Source organism: Liolophura sinensis, chromosome 6 (assembly GCF_032854445.1).
Source record: "Liolophura sinensis isolate JHLJ2023 chromosome 6, CUHK_Ljap_v2, whole genome shotgun sequence".
NCBI classification, from domain to species: Eukaryota; Metazoa; Mollusca; class Polyplacophora; order Chitonida; family Chitonidae; genus Liolophura; species Liolophura sinensis.
In genome coordinates, this window is record NC_088300.1 from 17770531 (window position 1) to 17792073 (window position 21543).

Genomic DNA, 21543 nt, shown 5'->3' on the forward strand with positions numbered 1-21543 from the left:
TGCCGAGCATCTAGATATATAAGCTTTCAGGCCACTATTATTTAACATTATTGATATCACGTCCTGACTAGTTCATTTTCCTCGTCACACCTTGATAAACAGACTCCTACACATACACATAAACATGAAGTCATTGGAGTTGTAACTTACAGATATGTGAAAATATTCATTCGAACTGGTTCAAGTTCTTACAGATATGTGAAAATATTCATTCGAACTGGTTCAAGTTATCCTTAAGAACAAAGTTTCCTACTAGTCTAGTTCACAAATTCTATCTCCATTCCATTCGCAATCTATAGCAACAGATTAGTTTAAATAGGTTATATCATAGCTCAGTTTAAGTGACATGTGGAAATGAAACCATTACCGGTAGCCTACAATGCTTGCCAACTTGGGCCTGTCCTTCAATGAATTCCGTACCCAGTGAATACCACTGTGTTCTCCGTACTACTTTGTTGTTCATTAGAAATCATGCGTCTACAAAGTCCTGACATGAAACAACTCACACGCCACTGAACACCACCATACAGATCCGAACAACCTGAACATATCTATTAAAGCTACACTAAATGTACCCACCGTGACGAAAAATACAACGAAATATCTCGCATGGCAACACAAGTTAACCCGAGAGACTAATAAACACACATAAACATTGTAGCAATATTCGAGGGACGACTGTTCAGCTGAGAGATAGATAACAAAATATAGACAGCTCATCAATCAGCTTAGAATTAGAAACTTTTAAATATAAAAGAACACCTGACAACTTACAGAAAAAGTATGTTTTTGTTCATAACTTTTTGTCGGAAACTGCCTTAGATGAATACTCTCAGAAAGGACATGAAGAGTCCACAATGAACAAGTGCCAGGTAAACACAAATTTAGGTAGAAAAGAGAAAAGAGATATGTTAGGTCTCATAGTGTGATAAAAGCGCTTAGTACAGTAACAATTTACTGATGACTTCAAATTTAAGTCATCAAACAGAGCAATGGCGTGGATGTGAAAAGGATAACGAAATGCCGGAAAAATACGTGATTTCATAAACGCACAGACTGTTGTATTGATCAGTTAGTAATTCTTCTAGAGACGAAGTACCCTATACATAGTGTTCAATGTTTACCGAAAACTTATATAGCTGAATAAATCCTAATATTTCTATCTTAAATTATCAGTTATTTTATGTAATTCGTTTGCTCCCAGATTGGGCTATACAATTTGCATGGTTCTTTGAAATTACAGAGATACATTGCTTACTTGCTTATATAGTTTTGGCAGGAGACAAAATAAGTTAATTGAAAGACAAAAATCGCTATCTATGAAATGCTCGTTGACATCAGTATATTTCGGATTTATTATTGTGGTGCAGGGTCATATGGAGACATGGAAAGAAAAACCTACGAAGTCATTCTTGTGAGACGTGTTTGCGCTATTGAAATCTATGCGTCTGAAACCAACATTCATGTAACACACGTGAATCAAATGGACTTTCCCGGTCAACAATCACAAGGTCAATTCCCAAAATGACAGAAACCACTAAAAAAAAATAAAAAGTAAAACAGGTGCGAAAATAGGTCGGAATCATGCAGAGAGAAGCGGTTACCAGTTTTCAATGATGTTGGAAAGACGCAAAGAATATGCAAAATTGCGCTCTGATTGCAACTGTTCATATATACAATGTGGAGATCTATTTCTACACAATGAATACGGCACCTAGCCCCGGCTTAAGCGAAATGACACACAATCATGATGTAGTACCAGAGATTCTGGACGTTCTGTTCATATTTTTTACTGACAATAGATTTATATTTAATAGTAATATAATTATACTCAAAGACACGTACACTCTTTATACGCTGTTTGTAGCATCACTTCAAATAAACTAATCGATTAATCTATTATTTGATTCTTCTTCAGGGGAATAACTAATTTAACGTTACATTTTGTAAAAAATTCATGATTATTAATTGGGTCGTATTGAGTGTTTGTGTGAAAGACATACCATACTTTCTAAAAACGACTGTGTACAAACGGCATATGTATTAGCAATACAGAAATTGTGTACCACTGGTGCATATGTCAATGTGGGTGTGTTAAACAAAGTGCTTAACATCATATGGATGTGTATTATGTCCCAGTGCACACTGTGCACCACTCGTACACCACGATATATGTTGTGCACCACTCGTACAACTCAGTATATTCTGTGCACCACTCGTACACCACGGTATAAATTGTGCACCACTCGTACACAGTAGGTTTTAGAGAGTTTGTAATTGTGTAGCTAGGGGCTACATCTATTTCTTACCTACCTATATTTACAGTATAATTACATGTTTCGATTGAACTAGGCTAGACTTGGCGATAACAATTGTATAAGTACAAACGCGTATTTTGAGTGATTGGCCTAGATAGACCAGCCCTAAAGAAATGGAAAACTGGATCGACTGATCGTCCATGGGCTAGTATTTATGTCGTCAGGGGCAAGGAATGCCCGAGACGGGGACAGTTTATATAGTGTCATGGAAACCCAGTGTTTATGAGCCATACACCAGACTTCACACCGGGATCGCTACACATTTTTTCTACCTCACTCTCCTAAGTCGTTACCGCCTAGATCAGTTCAGCAATATTTTGCGTCCCTGACTGATTAAGAGTGATGGGGCTGGTAGATTCGGTAAAGGGTTTACCCGTACTCCTTCTCGTGGCACTCATCTTGATATTGGTAGCCAATCTGTTCAATGGGATTGCGTTTTCCACGACAGCATGGGGAGAATACTTCTCTTACATCGCTAACTCCAATGTAATCGACCCAACGGCGACGTACACGAACGTGGGCCTGTGGCGTACCTGTACAGGAACACAGGTGACATACGCCCTTGATGGCCTTGGGGCATGCAGTTATACTGCTCTAGGAACAGCACAAGGTAAACCATCCTCTAAACCCACAAAATAAACACAATGTGTATACGTACACAACTGTAAACACAGCACAAGGTAAACTATCCTCAAAACTCACTAACTGGACACCATGTGAATACGTATACAACTATAAACACAGCACAAGGTAAACTATCCTCAAAACTCACTAACTGGACACAATGTGAATACGTGTACAACTATAAATACAGCACAAGGTAAACTATCCTCAAAACTTGCTATATGAATACTTGCAGAGCTACAAGAAACGAAGTTGTACCTGTAATTGTTTTGATGTTGTGTGTGTATTACAAGCCATACATTACCAAGTTGTTGGTTGGTGTCAGCCTCTATAATATGTCAGATATCTAAATAGATTCCAAATGCCTGTCTATGTCTCTTGTTTTTCCTCCACAAGCAAAACTTGATATTTTATCAAGGACGTTTGCTTTTAATCTCACATATACCGATCCCCAAAAGGTTAAAGCAAAAAATAAATCAATAAACAAATGATTCATCTCGCCATGATTTTATGTCTCATACCTACTAAAATATCTCGGGTGTGTTGACTTGAAGCCGTAGCGAAACAATCCAGAATTGGATTCTAGCCTGTGGCACATGTATAGGCGAAAAACATGAGGTTTTTATACAAGGAGACAGTCGAAATACATGTACCAGTTAATACCATAAACTTGTATAGTTCGTAACATTTCCATTAAATTATACTTGAAGATGAGAGGTAACAGTTTAACTATCGTGATATCTGACTGACATATTTATGTTCTGTAAAGGTTGGATGGCGTGTGTTCAGGCCATGGCTGTGTTTGGATTTGCCGGAATCTTGGGTTCTTTGATTTTAATGATGGCTTACCTACTGGGAGAAAAGAACGGTGACTACATACTGCTAGCGGCCTTTATCTGCATAATTACAGGTAATTTCGCTAACACCGTTATTTACAATGTAAAATATCTATTTATTCATTGATTTAACACGCGTTTTGCACTGTACTCAACATTAGTTTACTAAGATGTCAGTAATCAGAAAATTTCTGATCTTGATAAATTTGATATTTCTAAATCTTGATATGATCCATTTATTTCTCATTAGCTTCTCTAAATAATAATAATAATGAAAATCGCATGTAACTTTGATACAAACGATACTTTACGACTCGTTGAACATAAATGTGTGATACAGCCTATACGTCAAGGACGCCATATTCGCGCTTCTAAAACTAAATATGAACCTTATAATTCTTACGTTCCTGAGTATGTTTGAACTGTTGTTTTCCTGAGTATGTTTGAACTGTTGTCATGGAAACAGGGAATATGCGATCATTCGTCTATAATAACCGTCTTAATAGCGAGTAAGAATACAGGATATACTTATGTAATATATACAAACGTCTGTTGTCATATATACATGTATGCATATTTTAACCTCATTTCTGTTCTTGCTCCTTTCCACAGGCGTCTTGTATTTTATTGGGATCGTCATGTACGGCGCGAAGTTTTACAGCCCTGTGATCACTTCGGGTTTTGGGCGCACCTTGTCCTGGTCATTTGGACTTGCAGTGATTTCCATGATCCTCGAGATAGTAGCTGGTGTACTGCTTCTATTGGGCCGGAAGGGTACCGCTACTTCGCCGTCCTAGAACCTGACGAAGGACATATCAAATATTCCTACAAGCTGAGTTCGTTTACACAGTCTCTATGCTCTCCATTCCTCCAGCCCACCTCCCTCTCTTAAAAGAAAAGACAATAAATAATCTAACGTTAGTTATTTGGGAAGAGGTGGAAACAGATATAAACAGTCACAACAGTTTTATTCTGACGAACTTGTTATCTTTTAATCTGGAATTACAGCGAAGCCATGGGAGGCCTGAAAGTATGATCTTACATCCTTTTTGGTTGGTAACTTCTGCCATACGTTCTCCCTATTCACTCCTCCCCTTCACCTCACATCAAAAGCTTCCCGAAGCTGTAAATGTTGTATGGTTTTAGTGCTAAAGAAGCTGACTCTGATCATAAAGTCTTCTTAATTATTTTTCTAAATCTTAATTTAGTCACCGGTCCTTGAAATAGGATGGGTACAGTTTTTATTACCCTATTCCAGACTTGAGTTGACCTCAAGGTTATTTGTGGTGATGATCGTGACCCTGTGAGCCCTATAATAACATGACGTTGGCGATGTTCACATAATTTTCGTGCTTCTTGTTTTAAGAAGAGTTGCCCTAAGTCTGAACCTTAATCATAATCACTAAACGGAGAGGCCTGAATTATTTGATGGACACGTTTTCACCGTAAGTCTCAAATTGTCATATTTCCTTAAAAGACTATCAACAGAAAGATGTGATCCCAAAATAGTTGAGATGACGCTGTCTTCCATAATCAATCAAATGATTGAATGAATGAATAATTATAGACCACCAGACGAAACTAAACAAATTATCATAAACACATAATATTCAAGGGATTACCACGTAAATTTCATATATGCTAAATTTCATATATGCTTTTGATCCTATTTATGATTTATTTAATAATTAAAGGTTTAAAATTATCCAGGTACGACTATGAGTCTAAAACAGTCTACATATATGATAAACATTCTTAGGGATTTCGTTATTTGTACCTGTTGCAACGACCACCTTACCACTCCATAACGCCTTGGAGAACAACCACCCTATCACTCTGTAACGTCTTTGTGAACAACCACCTTGACACCTCTGTAACACCCTGGTGAACAACTACCTTACCATTCTGTAACGCCTTAGTGAACAACCACCTTATCACTGTGTGATGCCTTGGAGAACATATTGCTGTGAAGTGAATCATCGAAACGCTTTCCTTTCGTTGCCATATGGTGTACATTGTTATATAGACATGTATATAAGTTATTGAATATTTTCTATGATCAACAGTAAATGCTGACAGTTTGATGGGGTTTTGTTTTTGCAAGAAGTAAAGAATTAATTCCTGTGGTTTTTAAAATAAAAGTTTGGATTTAATCTTTCAACATGTTCCATGTTTTGGAGTTTTTCTTATTTGCAAGAGAACCCTCGTTGGCAGAGATGTCAAAAAGCGCACCTCGGAATTCCGATAAGACCAAACCAAAGGTATATGAATTGTTAGTATGTTGGTTTCTTTAAACACCTGCCAAGGACAAACCAGATATTCACCCAGTAGTCTCTCGTTTTAGAAAGTGTTACTGCACCGGTACTTAAGTTCAACTAGTATTTACTCAATTAAGTATGCTTTATGAGTATGGGAGTGTAATATTGCCATCAAACTTCCAAATTGCCCGAACGTCGATGTATGAACTAAGCAAACCTTATCTTATGCGTTTCATATAAAGTTAACCAAATCGCTAAGAGCTAGCTTCTGATGCTGATGTTGCGATGGAACATCGACGCTGAAAATACTTGAGTTCTGATGGACAAATCATTAAAAAACGATATTCCTTTGTGAAATATAGTTCTCGTTCTTGCTCAATAGAACTGACCGCTCTAAGGTAACCGAATGGGATGCCGCCCGCCTGGGCATGTTTAGTTCAGTCATGAACAATATCATTGATTGGTGTTGACCACAACGGGACAGACCAAGGACATTTGCCGATAAGGTATTAACCCTGACTTGGCGTCACTCTTGTGCACCGCCATATGTTAAATAATGATAAATAATAAAATAATTGTTTTATGCAGCCAAAACTTGTTCATTGTAGCAAATTAGTGAAATGTCCTCAACAAAGGGGCTAAAGGGCAGTTATCAAGCTAGACTAGGGTATTTAATTTAAGATATTGTCACACACAGTGTATTTTTCCAGTTTTAAAACCTTGAGTGCCTGGGTAGGTACAAACTTAATACAAATATTTAAGCTAAAAATAGAAATAGCTCATACTTCAAACTTCATAGTTTTCGGAGCACAGAAGCTGCAGAAAACACGATCATTTACAGCAGTCAACATGCACTATACCGCGACTATATGCTGTGCCAAATATGTCTTCATCGTCACTCAAGCTAGTGTATTTTTAATATGTTCTAAATAAGTGGAAAGACCTTGTTAGAAAGCAATCAGATAAATAAAATTAATCACAATAAACATGTCTGTGCAGGGTTTAGCCTGCTACAAGTAGACGACGTTGTCAAGCAAACTCGCCAACAAGCAAAGCGTCCAATATTAGACATGTTCTCCGAACAGAAGTCTATGTATACTTCATTGTTATGTCTCCAAGTCGCACAAGCTATATAAAGAAGATCGCGTGCCGAGCATCTAGATATATAAGCTTTCAGGCCACTATTATTTAACATTATTGATATCACGTCCTGACTAGTTCATTTTCCTCGTCACACCTTGATAAACAGACTCCTACACATACACATAAACATGAAGTCATTGGAGTTGTAACTTACAGATATTCCATTCGCAATCTATAGCAACAGATTAGTTTAAATAGGTTATATCATAGCTCAGTTTAAGTGACATGTGGAAATGAAACCATTACCGGTAGCCTACAATGCTGGCCAACTTGGGCCTGTCCTTCAATGAATTCCGTACCCAGTGAATACCACTGTGATCTCCGTACTACTTTGTTGTTCATTAGAAATCATGCGTCTACAAAGTCCTGACATGAAACAACCCACACGCCACTGAACACCACCATACAGATCCGAACAACCTGAACATATCTATTAAAGCTACACTAAATGTACCCACCGTGACGAAAAATACAACGAAATATCTCGCATGGCAACACAAGTTAACCCGAGAGACTAATAAACACACATAAACATTGTAGCAATATTCGAGGGACGACTGTTCAGCTGAGAGATAGATAACAAAATATAGACAGCTCATCAATCAGCTTAGAATTAGAAACTTTTAAATATAAAAGAACACCTGACAACTTACAGAAAAAATGTGTTTTTGTTCATAACTTTTTGTCGGAAACTGCCTTAAAAGAATACTCTCAGAAAAGACATGAAGAGTTCAGAATGAACAAGTGCCTGGTAAACACAAATTTAGGTAGAAAAGCGAAAAGAGATATGTTAGGCCTCACAGTGTGATAAAAGCGCTTAGTACGGTAACAATTTACTGTTGACTTCAAGTTTAAGTCATCAAACAGAGCAATGGCGTGGATGTGAAAAGGATAACGTAAAAAAATACTCATAAACGCACAGACTGTTGTATTGATCAGTTAGTAATTCTTCTAGAGACGCAGTGCCCTATACATAGCGTTCAGTGTTTACCGAAAACTTATATAGCTGAATAAATCCTAATATTTCTATCTTAAATTATCAGTTATTTTATGTAATTCGTTTGCTCCCAGATTGTGCCATACAATATGCATGGTTCTTTGAAATTACAGAAATACATTGCTTACTTGCTTATATAGTTTTGGTAGGAGACAAAATAAGTCAAGTGAAAGAAAAAAATCGCTATCCATGAAATGCTCGTTAACATCAGTATATTTCGGATTTATTATTGTGGTGCAGGGTCATATGGAGACATGGAAAGAAAAACCTACGAAGTCATTCTTGTGAGACGTGTTTGCGCTACTGAAATCTATGCGTCTGAAACCAACATTCATGTAACACACGTGAATCAAATGGACTTTCCCGGTCAACAATCACAAGGTCAATTCCCAAAATGACAGAAACCACTAAAAAAAATTAAAAAGTAAAACAGGTGCGAAAATAGGTCGGAATCATGCAGAGAGAAGCGGTTACCAGTTTTCAATGATGTTGTAAAGACGCAAGGAATATGCAAAATTGCGCTCTGATTGCAACTGTTCATATATACAATGTGGAGATCTATTTCTACACAATGAATACGGCACCTAGCCCCGGCTTAAGCGAAATGACACACAATCATGATGTAGTACCAGAGATTCTGGACGTTCTGTTCATATTTTTTACTGACAATAGATTTATATTTAATAGTAATATAATTATACTCAAAGACACGTACACTCTTCATACGCTGTTTATAGCATCACTTCAAATAAACTAATCGATTAATCTATTATTTGATTCTTCTTCAGGGGAATAACTAATTTAACGTTACATTTTGTAAAAAATTCATGATTATTAATTGGGTCGTATTGAGTGTTTGTGTGAAAGACATACCATACTTTCTAAAAACGACTGTGTACAAAAGACATAAATATTTGCGATACAGAAATTGTGTACCACTGGTGCATATGTCAATGTGGGTGTGTTAAACAAAGTGCTTAACATCATGTGGATATGTATTATGTCCCAGTGCACACTGTGCAACACTCGTACACCTCGATATATGTTGTGCACCACTCGTACACCTGAGTATATGTTGTGCAACACTCGTACAACTCAGTATATGTTGTGCACCACTCGTACACCACAGCATATGTGTTGCAACACTCGTACAACTCAGTATAAGTTGTGCACCACTCGTACACCACAGTATAAATTGTGCACCACTCGTACACAGTTGGTTTTAGAGAGTTGGTAATTGTGTAGCTAGGGGCTACATCTATTTCTTACCTACCTTTATTTCTAGACAGTAAGGTTACATGTTTCGACTGAACTAGGCTAGACTTGGCCCTAACAATTGTATAAGTACAAACGCGTACTTTGATCGATTGGCCTAGATAGACCAGCCCTAAAGAAATGGAAAACCAGTGTTTATGAGTCATACACCAGACTTCACACCGGGATTGCTACCCATTTTTCTACTTCACTCTCTTAAGTCGTTAGCGCCTGGATCAGTTCAGCAATATTTTGCGTGAAGTCCCTGACTGATTAAGAGTGATGGGGCTGGTAGATTCGGTAAAGGGTTTACCCGTACTCCTTCTCGTGGCACTCATCTTGATATTGGTAGCCAATCTGTTCAATGGGATTGCGTTTTCCACGACAGCATGGGGAGAATACTTCTCTTACATCGCTAACTCCAATGTAATCGACCCAACGGCGAGGTACACGAACGTGGGCCTGTGGCGTACCTGTACAGGAACACAGGTGACATACGCCCTTGATGGCCTTGGGGCATGCAGTTATACTGCTCTAGGAACAGCACAAGGTAAACCATCCTCTAAACCCACAAGCTGAACACAATGTGAATACGTACACAACTGTAAACACAGCACAAGGTAAACTATCCTCAAAACTCACTAACTGGACACAATGTGAATACGTGTACAACTATAAATAGAGCACAAGGTAAGCTGTCCTCAAAACTCACTAACTGGACACAATGTGAATACGTACACAACTATAAATACAGCACAAGGTAAACTATCCTCAAAACTCACTAACTGGACACAATGTGAATACGTGTACAACTATAAATACAGCACAAGGTAAGCTATCCTCAAAACTCACTAACTGGACACAATGTGAATACGTACACAACTGTAAATACAGCACAAGGTAAACTATCCTCAAAATTCACTAACTGGACACAATGTGAATACGTACACAACTGTAAATACAGCACAAGGTAAACTATCCTCAAAACTCACTAACTGGACACAATGTGAATACGTGTACAACTATAAATACAGCACAAGGTAAGCTATCCTCAAAACTCACTAACTGGACACAATGTGAATACGTACACAACTGTAAATACAGCACAAGGTAAACTATCCTCAAAACTCACTAACTGGACACAATGTGAATACGTATACAACTGTAAATACAGCACAAGGTAAACTATCCTCAAAACTCACTAACTGGACACAATGTGAATACGTACACAACTGTAAATACAGCACAAGGTAAACTATCCTCAAAACTTGCTATATGAATACTTGCAGAGCTACAAGAAACGAAGTTGTACCTGTAATTGTTTTGATGTTGTGTGTGTATTACAAGCCATACATTACCAAGTTGTTGGTTGATGTCAGCCTCTATAATATGTCAGATATCTAAATAGATCCCAAATGCCTATCAATGTCTCTGTTTTTCCTCCACAATCAAAACTTGATATTTTATCAAGGACGTTTGCTTTTAATCTCACATATACCGATCCCCAAAAGGTTAAAGCAAAAAATAAATCAATAAACAAATGATTCATCTCGCCATGATTTTATGTCTCATACCTACTAAAATATCTCGGGTGTGTCGACTTGAAGCCGTAGCGAAACAATCCAGAGTTGGATTCTAGCCTGTGGCACATGTATAGGCGAAGGAGACAGTCGAAATACATGTACCAGTTAATACCATAAACTTGTATAGTTCGTAACATTTCCATTAAATTATACTTGAAGATGAGAGGTAACAGTTTAACTATCGTGATATCTGACTGACATATTTATGTTCTGTAAAGGTTGGATGGCGTGTGTTCAGGCCATGGCTGTGTTTGGATTTGCCGGAATCTTGGGTTCTTTGATTTTAATGATGGCTTACCTACTGGGAGAAAAGAACGGTGACTACCTACTGCTAGCGGCCTTTATCTGCATAATCACAGGTAATTTCGCTTAACACCGTTATTTACAATGTAAAATATCTATTTATTCATTGATTTAACACGCGTTTTTGCACTGTACTCAACATTAGTTTACTAAGATGTCAGTAATCAGATTTCTGATCTTGATAAATTTGATATTTCTAAATCTTGATATGATCCATTTATTTCTCACTAGCTTCTCTAAATAATAATAATAATGAAAATCGCATGTAACTTTGATACTCCACGATACTTTACGATTTGTTGAAACATGAATGTGTGATACAGCCTATACGTCAAGGACGCCATATTCGCGCTTCTAAAACTAAATATGAACCTTATAATTCTTACGTTCCTGAGTATGTTTGAACTGTTGTTTTCCTGAGTATGTTTGAACTGTTGTCATGGAAACAGGGAATATGCGATCATTCGTCTATAATAACCGTCTTATTAGCGAGTAAGAATACAGGATATACTTATGTAATATATACAAACGTCTGTTGTCATATATACATGTATGCATATTTTAACCTCATTTCTGTTCTTGCTCCTTTCCACAGGCGTCTTGTATTTTATTGGGATCGTCATATACGGCGTGAAGTTTTACAGCCCTGTGATCACTTCGGGTTTTGGGCGCACCTTGTCCTGGTCATTTGGACTTGCAGTGATTTCCATGATCCTCGAGATAGTAGCTGGTGTACTGCTTCTGTTGGGCCGGAAAGGTACCGCTACTTCGCCGTCCTAGAACCTGACGAAGGACATATCAAATATTCCTACAAGCTGAGTTCGTTTACACAGTCTCTATGCTCTCCATTCCTCCAGCCCACCTCCCTCTCTTAAAAGAAAAGACAATAAATAATCTAATGTTAGTCATTTGGGAAGAGGTGGAAACAGATATAAACAGTCACAACAGTTTTATTCTGACGAACTTGTTATCTTTTAATCTGGAATTACAGCGAAGCCATGGGAGGCCTGAAAGTATGATCTTACATCCTTTTTGGTTGGTAACTTCTGCCATACGTTCTCCCTATTCACTCCTCCCCTTCACCTCACGCCAAGAGCATCCCGAAGCTGTAAATGTTGTATGGTTTTAGTGCTAAAGAAGCTGACTCTGATCATAAAGTCTTCTTAATTATTTTTCTAAATCTTAATTTAGTCACCGGTCATTGAAATAGGATGGGTACAGTTTTTATTACCCTATTCCAGACTTGAGTTGACCTCAAGGTTATTTGTGGTGATGATCTTGACCTTGTGAGCCCTATAATAACATGACGTTGGCAATGTTCAGATAATTTTCGTGCTTCTTGTTTTAAGAAGAGTTGCCCTAAGCCTGAACCTTAATCATAATCACTAAACGGAGAGGCCTGAATTACTTGATGGACACGTTTTCACCGTGGGTCTCAAATTGTCATATTTCCTTAAAAGACTATCAACAGAAAGATGTGATCCCAAAATAGTTGAGATGACGCTGTCTTCCATAATCAATCAAATGATTGAATGAATGAATAATTATAGACCACCAGACGAAACTAAACAAATTATCATAAACACATAATAATGAAGGGATTACCACGTAAATTTCATATATGCTACACGAACTTTTGATCCTATTTATGATTTATTTAATAATTAAAGGTTTAAAAGAATCCAGGTACGACTATGAGTCTAAAACAGTCTACATATATGATAAACATTCTTAGGGATTTCGTTATTTGTACCTGTTGCAACGACCACCTTACCACTCCATAACGCCTTGGAGAACAACCACCCTATCACTCTGTAACGTCTTTGTGAACAACCACCTTGACACCTCTGTAACACCCTGGTGAACAACTACCTTACCATTCTGTAACGCCTTAGTGAACAACCACCTTATCACTGTGTGATGCCTTGGAGAACATATTGCTGTGAAGTGAATCATCGTAACGTTTTCCTTTCGTTGCCATATGGTGAACATTGATATATATACGTGTATATAAGTTATTGAATATTTTCTATGATCAACAGTAAATGCTGACAGTTTGATTGGGTTTTGTTTTTGCAAGAAGTAAAGAATTAATTCCTGTGGTTTTTAAAATAAAAGTTTGGATTTAATCTTTCAACATGTTCCATGTTTTGGAGTTTTTCTTATTTGCAAGAGAACCCTCGTTGGCAGAGATGTCAAAAAGCGCACCTCGGAATTCCGATAAGACCAAACCAAAGGTATATGAATTGTTAGTATGTTGGTTTATTTAAGCACCTGCCAAGGACAAACCAGATATTCACCCAGTAGTCACTCGTTTTAGAAAGTGTTACTGCACCGGTACTTAAGTTCAACTAGTATTTACTCAATTAAGTATGCTCAAATCGCTTTATGAGTATGGGAGTGTAATATTGCCATCAAACTTCCAAATTGCCCGAACGTCGATGTATGAACTAAGCAAACCTTATCTTATGCGTTTCATATAAAGTTAACCAAATCGCTAAGAGCTAGCTTCTGATGCTGATGTTGCGATGGAACATCGACGCTGAAAATACTTGAGTTCTGATGGACAAATCATTAAAAAAACGATATTCCTTTGTGAAATATAGTTCTCGTTTTTGCTCAATAGAACTGACCGCTCTGAGGTAACCGAATGGGATGCCGCCCGCCTGGGCATGTTTAGTTCAGTCATGAACAATATCATTGATTGGTGTTGACCACGAGGGGACAGACCAAGGACACTTGCCGATAAGGTATTAACCCTGACTGGGCATCACTCTTGTGTAGTGTCTTCAACTCGGTATTTGAGCCAGGCATAACACTCAATCAAGGGCCCATATACATATCTGACCACCGTTATATGTTAAATAATCATAAATTATATAACAATTGTTTAATGCAGACAAAACTTGTTCATTGTAGCAAATTAGTGAAATGTCCTCAACAAAGGGGCTAAAGGGCAGTTATCAAGCTAGACTAGGGTATTTAATTTAAGTTATTGTCACACACAGTGTATTTTTCCAGTTTTAAAACCTTGAGTGCCTGGGTAGGTACAAACTTAATACAAATATTTAAGCTAAAAAGCAACAGAAATAGCTCATACTTCAAACTTTATAGTTTTCGGAGCACAGAAGATAATGAAAGAATTCACACTCGCACACACACATGTGAACGGCTCGGTCAACCAAAAGACGGTTTATAGGCTAGGTACAATCTTAACCCGGCGGGCAAGCGGGTCTGCCAAAGACTTTTTACTAATACTCAACCGTTACTATTTTGTTGTTCATTAGAAATCATACTGTCGTTGTTACACTGTTCAGTACACAGTTTTAATTTAAGTGCGGTAACATTTCCCTTTAAGATTCTATAATCCTTGCGATATAAACGCAATGTATCAGGGTGACAGCAGGTTTGAATATTTTCTTATAATGCAGTGTAGTAATCAATATGAAACTCTCATCTCACAACAACAGAACTGAGCAGATGTGACACGACTCAGCAATATGTAGTACTGCATGGTTCTAGACTGCACTGCACCATATGGCGTCTACAAAGTCCTGACATGAAACAGCCCACACGCCACTGAACACCACCATACAGATCCCAACCATCTGAACCCAAGATGTTGCTGTGTAGTATATGGTCGATATTCTAGGGCGTGAGGAGAATGCAAATGTCTGAATCTCTATGCAGACTGATGATGATGATGATGGCTGTAGTTTTATGGCGACGAGCTCCATTCTATTAAATGGTGTGCTTCAAGCCATTGGTATATATGTTCAACACAACATGTCTGTTTGTACATGTTCTTAACACTTCTGTATAATTAAAACTGGTCAAGTGGTACAGACGATGAAAATAATTTGCTACAAGAAATCAGTTGAGTTGTTATTTCCATTTCATATATTTTCCATTCACAAAGGCAGTCTTATATTTAAAATACACAGGACTTGCAAGTATAAATGCAAACCATTAGGCTGACTCCACAATTCACCAGATGGATTATAATGATACATAATGCTTCCCCATATACTATAACTACGCTGATTTTAACCTATACCAAACTCGACTAAACCATTCAAAAGCAAAACAAGAAACAAAATAACCCATAACCAGTCATTATGAATCTATAAAAGACACAGGCACATGGGCAGGATACATAATCAATGTCTCCCATGCGAATAGGTGTACATTATGTGCATATTGGTATACCTTAATGAAGATGTACAACACTCATACGCTGTTAACCACAGTTAATAGGGCCTACCCGTAGGTTACCTATTAGACAAATATAGACAATCTAGCCCATGTTAGCTTAATCTCATATACACATACATAACATGACCTGATCTAAGCTTGGATAGAACTTAATTTTGGCCACCCATATAAGACGTTCCAACGTTTAGATTGTTTCAGCACCTTGATAAATTAGTTTGGACCCATGGTACTAAAATTTCTGGCATCTAGTTAGAACGAAGACCAAAACTTGGAAACTATTTTGACTAATTGATCCTCTGTGGACATACATAAACCCTACAGAAAAGTATCCGGAATGCAGTTTACAGAACAAAACATTATCACGGAAACGAGGCCAGAATGACAGGCCGGCTAAGTATATAGACAGGATTACCCAGGAGTCGGCTACAAGGTTGGGGGGGGGGGGGGAGGGGATAAACTGAGCCATATAACATACACTTTCATCATAAACTACACCCATCAAGAACACTTACTACATAAATCGCGTCTCAAACTACTCAGAAATTATAATGTACTATATCAACTGTTTTTACATTATTGGTTCGATATCAACGAGCTTATTGAAGAAGATCGCGAGCGAAATCGCTCGACTCGGAGGTCGTATTGTTTGAGTTACGTGACCACAACCGCAAAACAATCTGTGTCGGTAACCAACTGAAAATGGCCTCAGTGGCCAACAATCGATTCCGGCCTATTCAAGAAGCAGACCTGAAATTATTTCTGGATGAGTTTATATATAGATAGAAATGGTTTTTCACATTAGTTTCCTTTGAGGGTGTTAATTTACAATAATTTTTGCCTTGCTGAAACTTACATACAGCCTGTCGCTCATTGCGTCTTCACACAAGACCTGTCTATCGAGAAAATTTACCAAAGAGGCATTAATGTACAAAGCTCGTTATCGAGAGAATCGTTAAGTTCATCCTCGGCATCCTGAAGAGGTGAAGATGTATTCGGGCCTTGCTCTTCTCCCGCTGCGCCCCTGAGGAGACTCCACGCCCTGGTCTGTTGCTGGTTTGCTAGACTTGCGCAGATGGTGAAGCTCAGACACTACCTGCTGTTTGGGGCTCTCCACAATTTGTTTTGACTGTGGATCAGTCAACCTTTGGCTGTTGACATACACCTCAACGGACGCCTCGATGTTTTCACGCGAAATCTGGATATCTTTGCAGAAGTGTATGAATGACTTGGGAATTGCTTTCTTGAATGTTTTGCCTGCTGAGTCAATAGACTTAAGGAAAAAGAACTCTGATTAATAATACATCGAGGCGTACCTAATAAGGAGTAGACATTTTGCAAAGTTCATCATGTGACGTTGTTCTCACACAAAAACATAATAACATCATCACATAATCACACACACAAAAATAACATAAATGTTAAATGTTTCATTTGAACTATATAATTCTTTTTGTATGAACATTTTCCTGATGTGAACAGGAAGGTCATCTGAAACCTGATCGCCTCCCTGGATGCTGAACACCAGTCCGGGTCACGGAGTTAACCTTAATCCCAGCGCAAAATGTAAGCAAGATTGAAATTTAAGATGAGTCCACAGGTGAACTCTAGTCATGGGATGAGATAAGTTGTTTTGCCCTCCCCTTTCAGATCCCAGTTATTTACTCATTACATGGTATGGATGTTAAACTTGTTAATGGTATAAGCAGTGAACCATTTATGGCATCGAATTATACTCCACAGTTTTAGCAATATGTCCCTTAAGTAGAATATCATTCTATACCTGTTTTCCCTACAAAAATGGGAATGTTTGGTATCTGTTTCATCTTATGCGAATAAGATATTAGCTCGGCGCATTTATTCATTGCTAATTTTTTTAACCAAACATAACACACTTAAAGATATGTCAAAATGAGATACGGTTTGTTCTCAATTTCCTCTAGTGCTGTGGGAATATAATAATTCTTATAGTACATGTAATATACACATTATTAATTAATATCTCCAGCAGATGTCAATTTATGTACTGCACAGCAATTTTGATGAGTTTGACAGGAAAAACTTTTCTTGTATTTCTGGAAACTATGCACAGACTATGATTTGATCTCTAGACCTCCGTTCGACCTTAAACTGATTCGATTTTACACAACTATATATATTTGTTACATTCAGCGTGTGAACTATAAGTTTAGCGGACATGTGTATGCAGAAACGACTGCATAAATATATGCTGTTCATTCAAACTTTTTAAAAAATATAACCTATACCTATGTTGTTTCAACATAGGAAACGTTCCTGCATGTAGATTAATTTGTCGGATAACCTATTATATCTCATACATGTACGTACATCTATAATTTTTGCTTTCATGAAAAACTTATACGTTCTGTGCTGTACTAGTCCTCTCAAACTAAACTTTCAAAAATGTATATTTGATTTCTGTTTACTCTTATGGGTTTGATTGTAACGAACAATGCCATGTTAAATATTTTTCCTTGTAGTGTTTGGAAACACATGTACCTGTAATTCGCGACCTAGTTTTATCTAGTTTTACAGTGAATTCAAGGTGTCTTGGGGGAAAGGTCATTCACTCGGAACCGGTCCGATATAGTTGTACTGGAAAATATCATTGCGCACCATGTTATCCACATCAATCTCTCCTGCTAGCGTAAATCGAGGTAGTGTATTACGAATTCAAAGGATGGATGTTTTGTAGGCTACATCGATAGTAGTTAAATCCGTTCAATATATTCTTTGCGTGGATGCTAATGTCTCGCGCCGTACATACGCATGCGTGTAATTATTACGCCCCAGGCGCTAAACTTGGTCATAATTCGAATTGTCGTCCCGTGCCAGCCCGGGTCGTGGTTCTTATGCGCCGGGTCTGAGTGATCGCAATAAAGGAGGGTTATAGCAAACCGCCTGTCCGTGTTAACAAGACAACCAGTGATACTATCACGGCAAAGTTCGCTTACATGAGTTTTCTGCTCAGAAATGAGACCGTGTTTTATGCGTACATGCGGCCGAGAATAGCCCATCCTGAATGTACTGACATGACCCTTAGCTGAGAACGCCTTCTCGACTGAAAAAAAAATAGGTGACATTCTGATGAGATTGAGTCAAAATCCATTGCTCATTGCGAGATCTGGTCGATATTCAGAGTAGATTTGGTCGAGAACTGAATGAGGAAGAGAGATTGCAGCGAGGACGCGAGATTCACTCGACAACGCGACATTCTGGCGAGGGCGCGTTTCTCTCCAGCACTTGGCGTTTCATCTGCTTACAAAACTCTTGTAAGTTCACACGATAGGACTCGGAAATGCCCCAAAAAGTTGTCCAGTACTTATACCCATCGCTTTGGTGTGTGTGCTGGTGGCTATTCTGTCGCATGGGATTGTATTCTTAACAGGGAGAACATTTCTCGCATGACACTTACACGATTGGCGAGGACGAGTCCAGCTCATATACATCAATATAGGAGGTGTGTAGGAACACGTGCTGGCTACGAACTTGGTCACTTGGGCGAATGCATGAACTCCATGATAGGAACAGCCCAAGGAAGGCTTGAAATATGGGCTGACGACATTTCTAAACACAGGCAAAAAACAAATTAATCAATGATTTGGCCTGCACATATAACGTATATATGGTCTGAGCGCCTCTTAGGATTATTCCAAACATTATTCGGAAGGTAAAATTACACGGAACAAGACGATTGTATTGCCAGATGGTATACCACAACGCTGTCTTTTATTTTAAATGCTCTTACTGTATGTTTATCATCATTCTATTACGTAAGTGGAAGAGGCAGGTTGAACTCTAACCGTGTGCATATGTTCGAGGGTGGTGAACCTACCTCGCGGTTCGCAACGGACATTCAACATAAAACGAATAACTTAAGGAAGATTTTCACACTACTGTGGCAATGCATCAGTCGAAAAAAATATACCATTTCTTCAAAGGTGTCGATTGCGTCAGCACGTAAATTATAAATGTAGTCTCTATTTCCAGCCTATCAGAATCTCAGCTATATCAACTAATTGTACTTTTCCTGTGACAAAATGGCCTACCTTGAATTTCTTTAGGCTGGATGGCGTTTGTTCACGCCATGGCCGCGTTTGGCTTTTGCCGGAATCCTGTGGTCTCTAATATTAATTATGGCTAACCTGTTAATAATATTTTTATCACTGCAGGAGATGGCAGAAATGTGTTTATATAACATTGTATGTAACTGGAATTCACACTGTGTACTTCCCAACAAATCCTGCCATCTATGTTACTTCTAACATTAGCTTAAGATTCTCTTATGAACTGATATTCTCCTTATACCAGTCTTCAGCCTACTTTACTTAATGAGATCCATTTTAACACTTATTTACGCAGACTGACAGTTTCAGAAACATGTTTTCCCTTCTGATTTTCTCTATAGATATCCTGTATTTGATGGCATCATCATTTTCGCTGTGAAGTTTAGCACTCTAGAAATCCAGCGCTAGTATAATCCCATACATTCATGGTCCTTCGTTCTGGCTGTGGTTTCAATCATTCTGGAGCTGACGGTCGTAAGGAGGCCTCCACCTCGCCATCATAGACATTTATCATTTCTCAACGAAGTTAGTGTCAGTGGAAATGTAAAGACATAACCGCATTCTCGGACGATCGGAGATGATTAAAATTCTAGCCAAAAGCTGTGCTAGTATTAAAAATTAGCCATTCGTAGTGCTTAAATTACCTTTATAAATTTTGTTATCTTCTGTTTCATTTGGGTCGCATACTTGGTGTAATCAAGCCTTTGTGTAATTTTACCTGAATGTCCCGATGGTTTAGTTATGTCTTAGTTAAATGAATGTTTAACACAGGTGCTGTTAACATTAGAAACTTACACTTCTATAAGGACGAATGATAGGTCACAGTATAATGTCCAATGTGTTCCATATACGAGTGAATTGATGATTTATGACACGGGTCAAATATTACGGCTCTGCGATGACGGCCATCAAACCAGGTATTCGCCGTCAAGGTGGTGTACCTCTGGGCTGTGGAATGTTCCCTCCCCTATGAGAGTAGGACATCCAGCCTAAGCGTATGCATTCTCATCGGAGAGTACAATTTAAGAGGAATGAATGTTGACTCTAGGGTCAGACGAGCTTATTATTATTACTTGTTGTTAAGGGAGTTGTTCACTATACAAGGCATAATAACTGTAACAGTTACAGATCAGGCTATAGACAGTAACACGACATCTTAATCCATCCATCGCTCTCCATATATCGCCATATCGTAACTGAACACGATGGGAGAATTCACCTTTGAGAAGGTCTCTAACAGAGTCAAGACAAATTCCATGTTAATCAACGTGGTTCTTGCTCTTCTGGCTGCTGCGAACTTTCTCAACATGCTGGCATTCACGACGACGGCCTGGGGACGGGTGTACTCAATCTCCGGGGGAGGCTTCTTTGGCTTCGGTCTCTGGCGAATCTGTTCCTCTGGCACACAGTCATTCAGTGCGGGCTCTCTCTGTACAGATACCACCGGATGGCCGCAAGGTAAGACAAAGCAGATATAGATATGTCTGTATGACAGCAGGATATTCGAAGAAAGAAAATGCGATCTGCGGATGCACATCCACATATTTTTCGAATAAAGGATTAAACAAACTGTAATATGATAGGCTGATCAGGATACATGCCCTAAGCCGTTGGAACAAAGAAAAAGAGTATCCGTAAAATGCTTTTTTCCAAGAGAAGCAACTTTAAACATTAAATCTTTCAGAGACATCTTTTACTTTGACTGATTGACATAATAATGTTTAACCAAAACATATTTTCAAATCTCTGCAGACTTTTTAATGCTTAACCGAAACATCTGCATAAATGTGTATTTTCAGACTGGTACGGTGCTTCTCAGACTTTAGCCATCTTTGGTTTCCTGGGTATCGTTGGTGGCTTGATCATGTTGATGCTGTTTCTCTGCTTGAAGCAATGCAAAGGCAACACATCATTTCTCTTTGGGACC

At 38.3% G+C, this 21543-nt stretch overlaps 2 protein-coding genes across 2 annotated transcripts; both read left to right on the forward strand.

The window, feature by feature from the left end:
• The first annotated feature begins 2660 nt into the window (after window positions 1-2660).
• LOC135466962 (uncharacterized) lies at window positions 2661-4575 on the forward strand. Its single transcript, XM_064744716.1, has 3 exons — window positions 2661-2928; window positions 3712-3852; window positions 4391-4575. The coding sequence occupies exons 1-3, from the start codon at window positions 2661-2663 to the stop codon at window positions 4573-4575; spliced, it is 594 nt and encodes a 197-aa protein (XP_064600786.1).
• Window positions 4576-9628: 5053 nt separating this feature from the next.
• Window positions 9629-13412, forward strand: LOC135468888 (uncharacterized). The gene is made up of 3 exons (XM_064747350.1): window positions 9629-9980; window positions 11232-11372; window positions 11912-13412. Exons 1-3 carry the CDS (start codon window positions 9713-9715, stop codon window positions 12094-12096), a joined length of 594 nt encoding a protein of 197 aa, XP_064603420.1. The 5' UTR covers window positions 9629-9712; the 3' UTR covers window positions 12097-13412.
• The last annotated feature ends 8131 nt before the right edge of the window (window positions 13413-21543 follow it).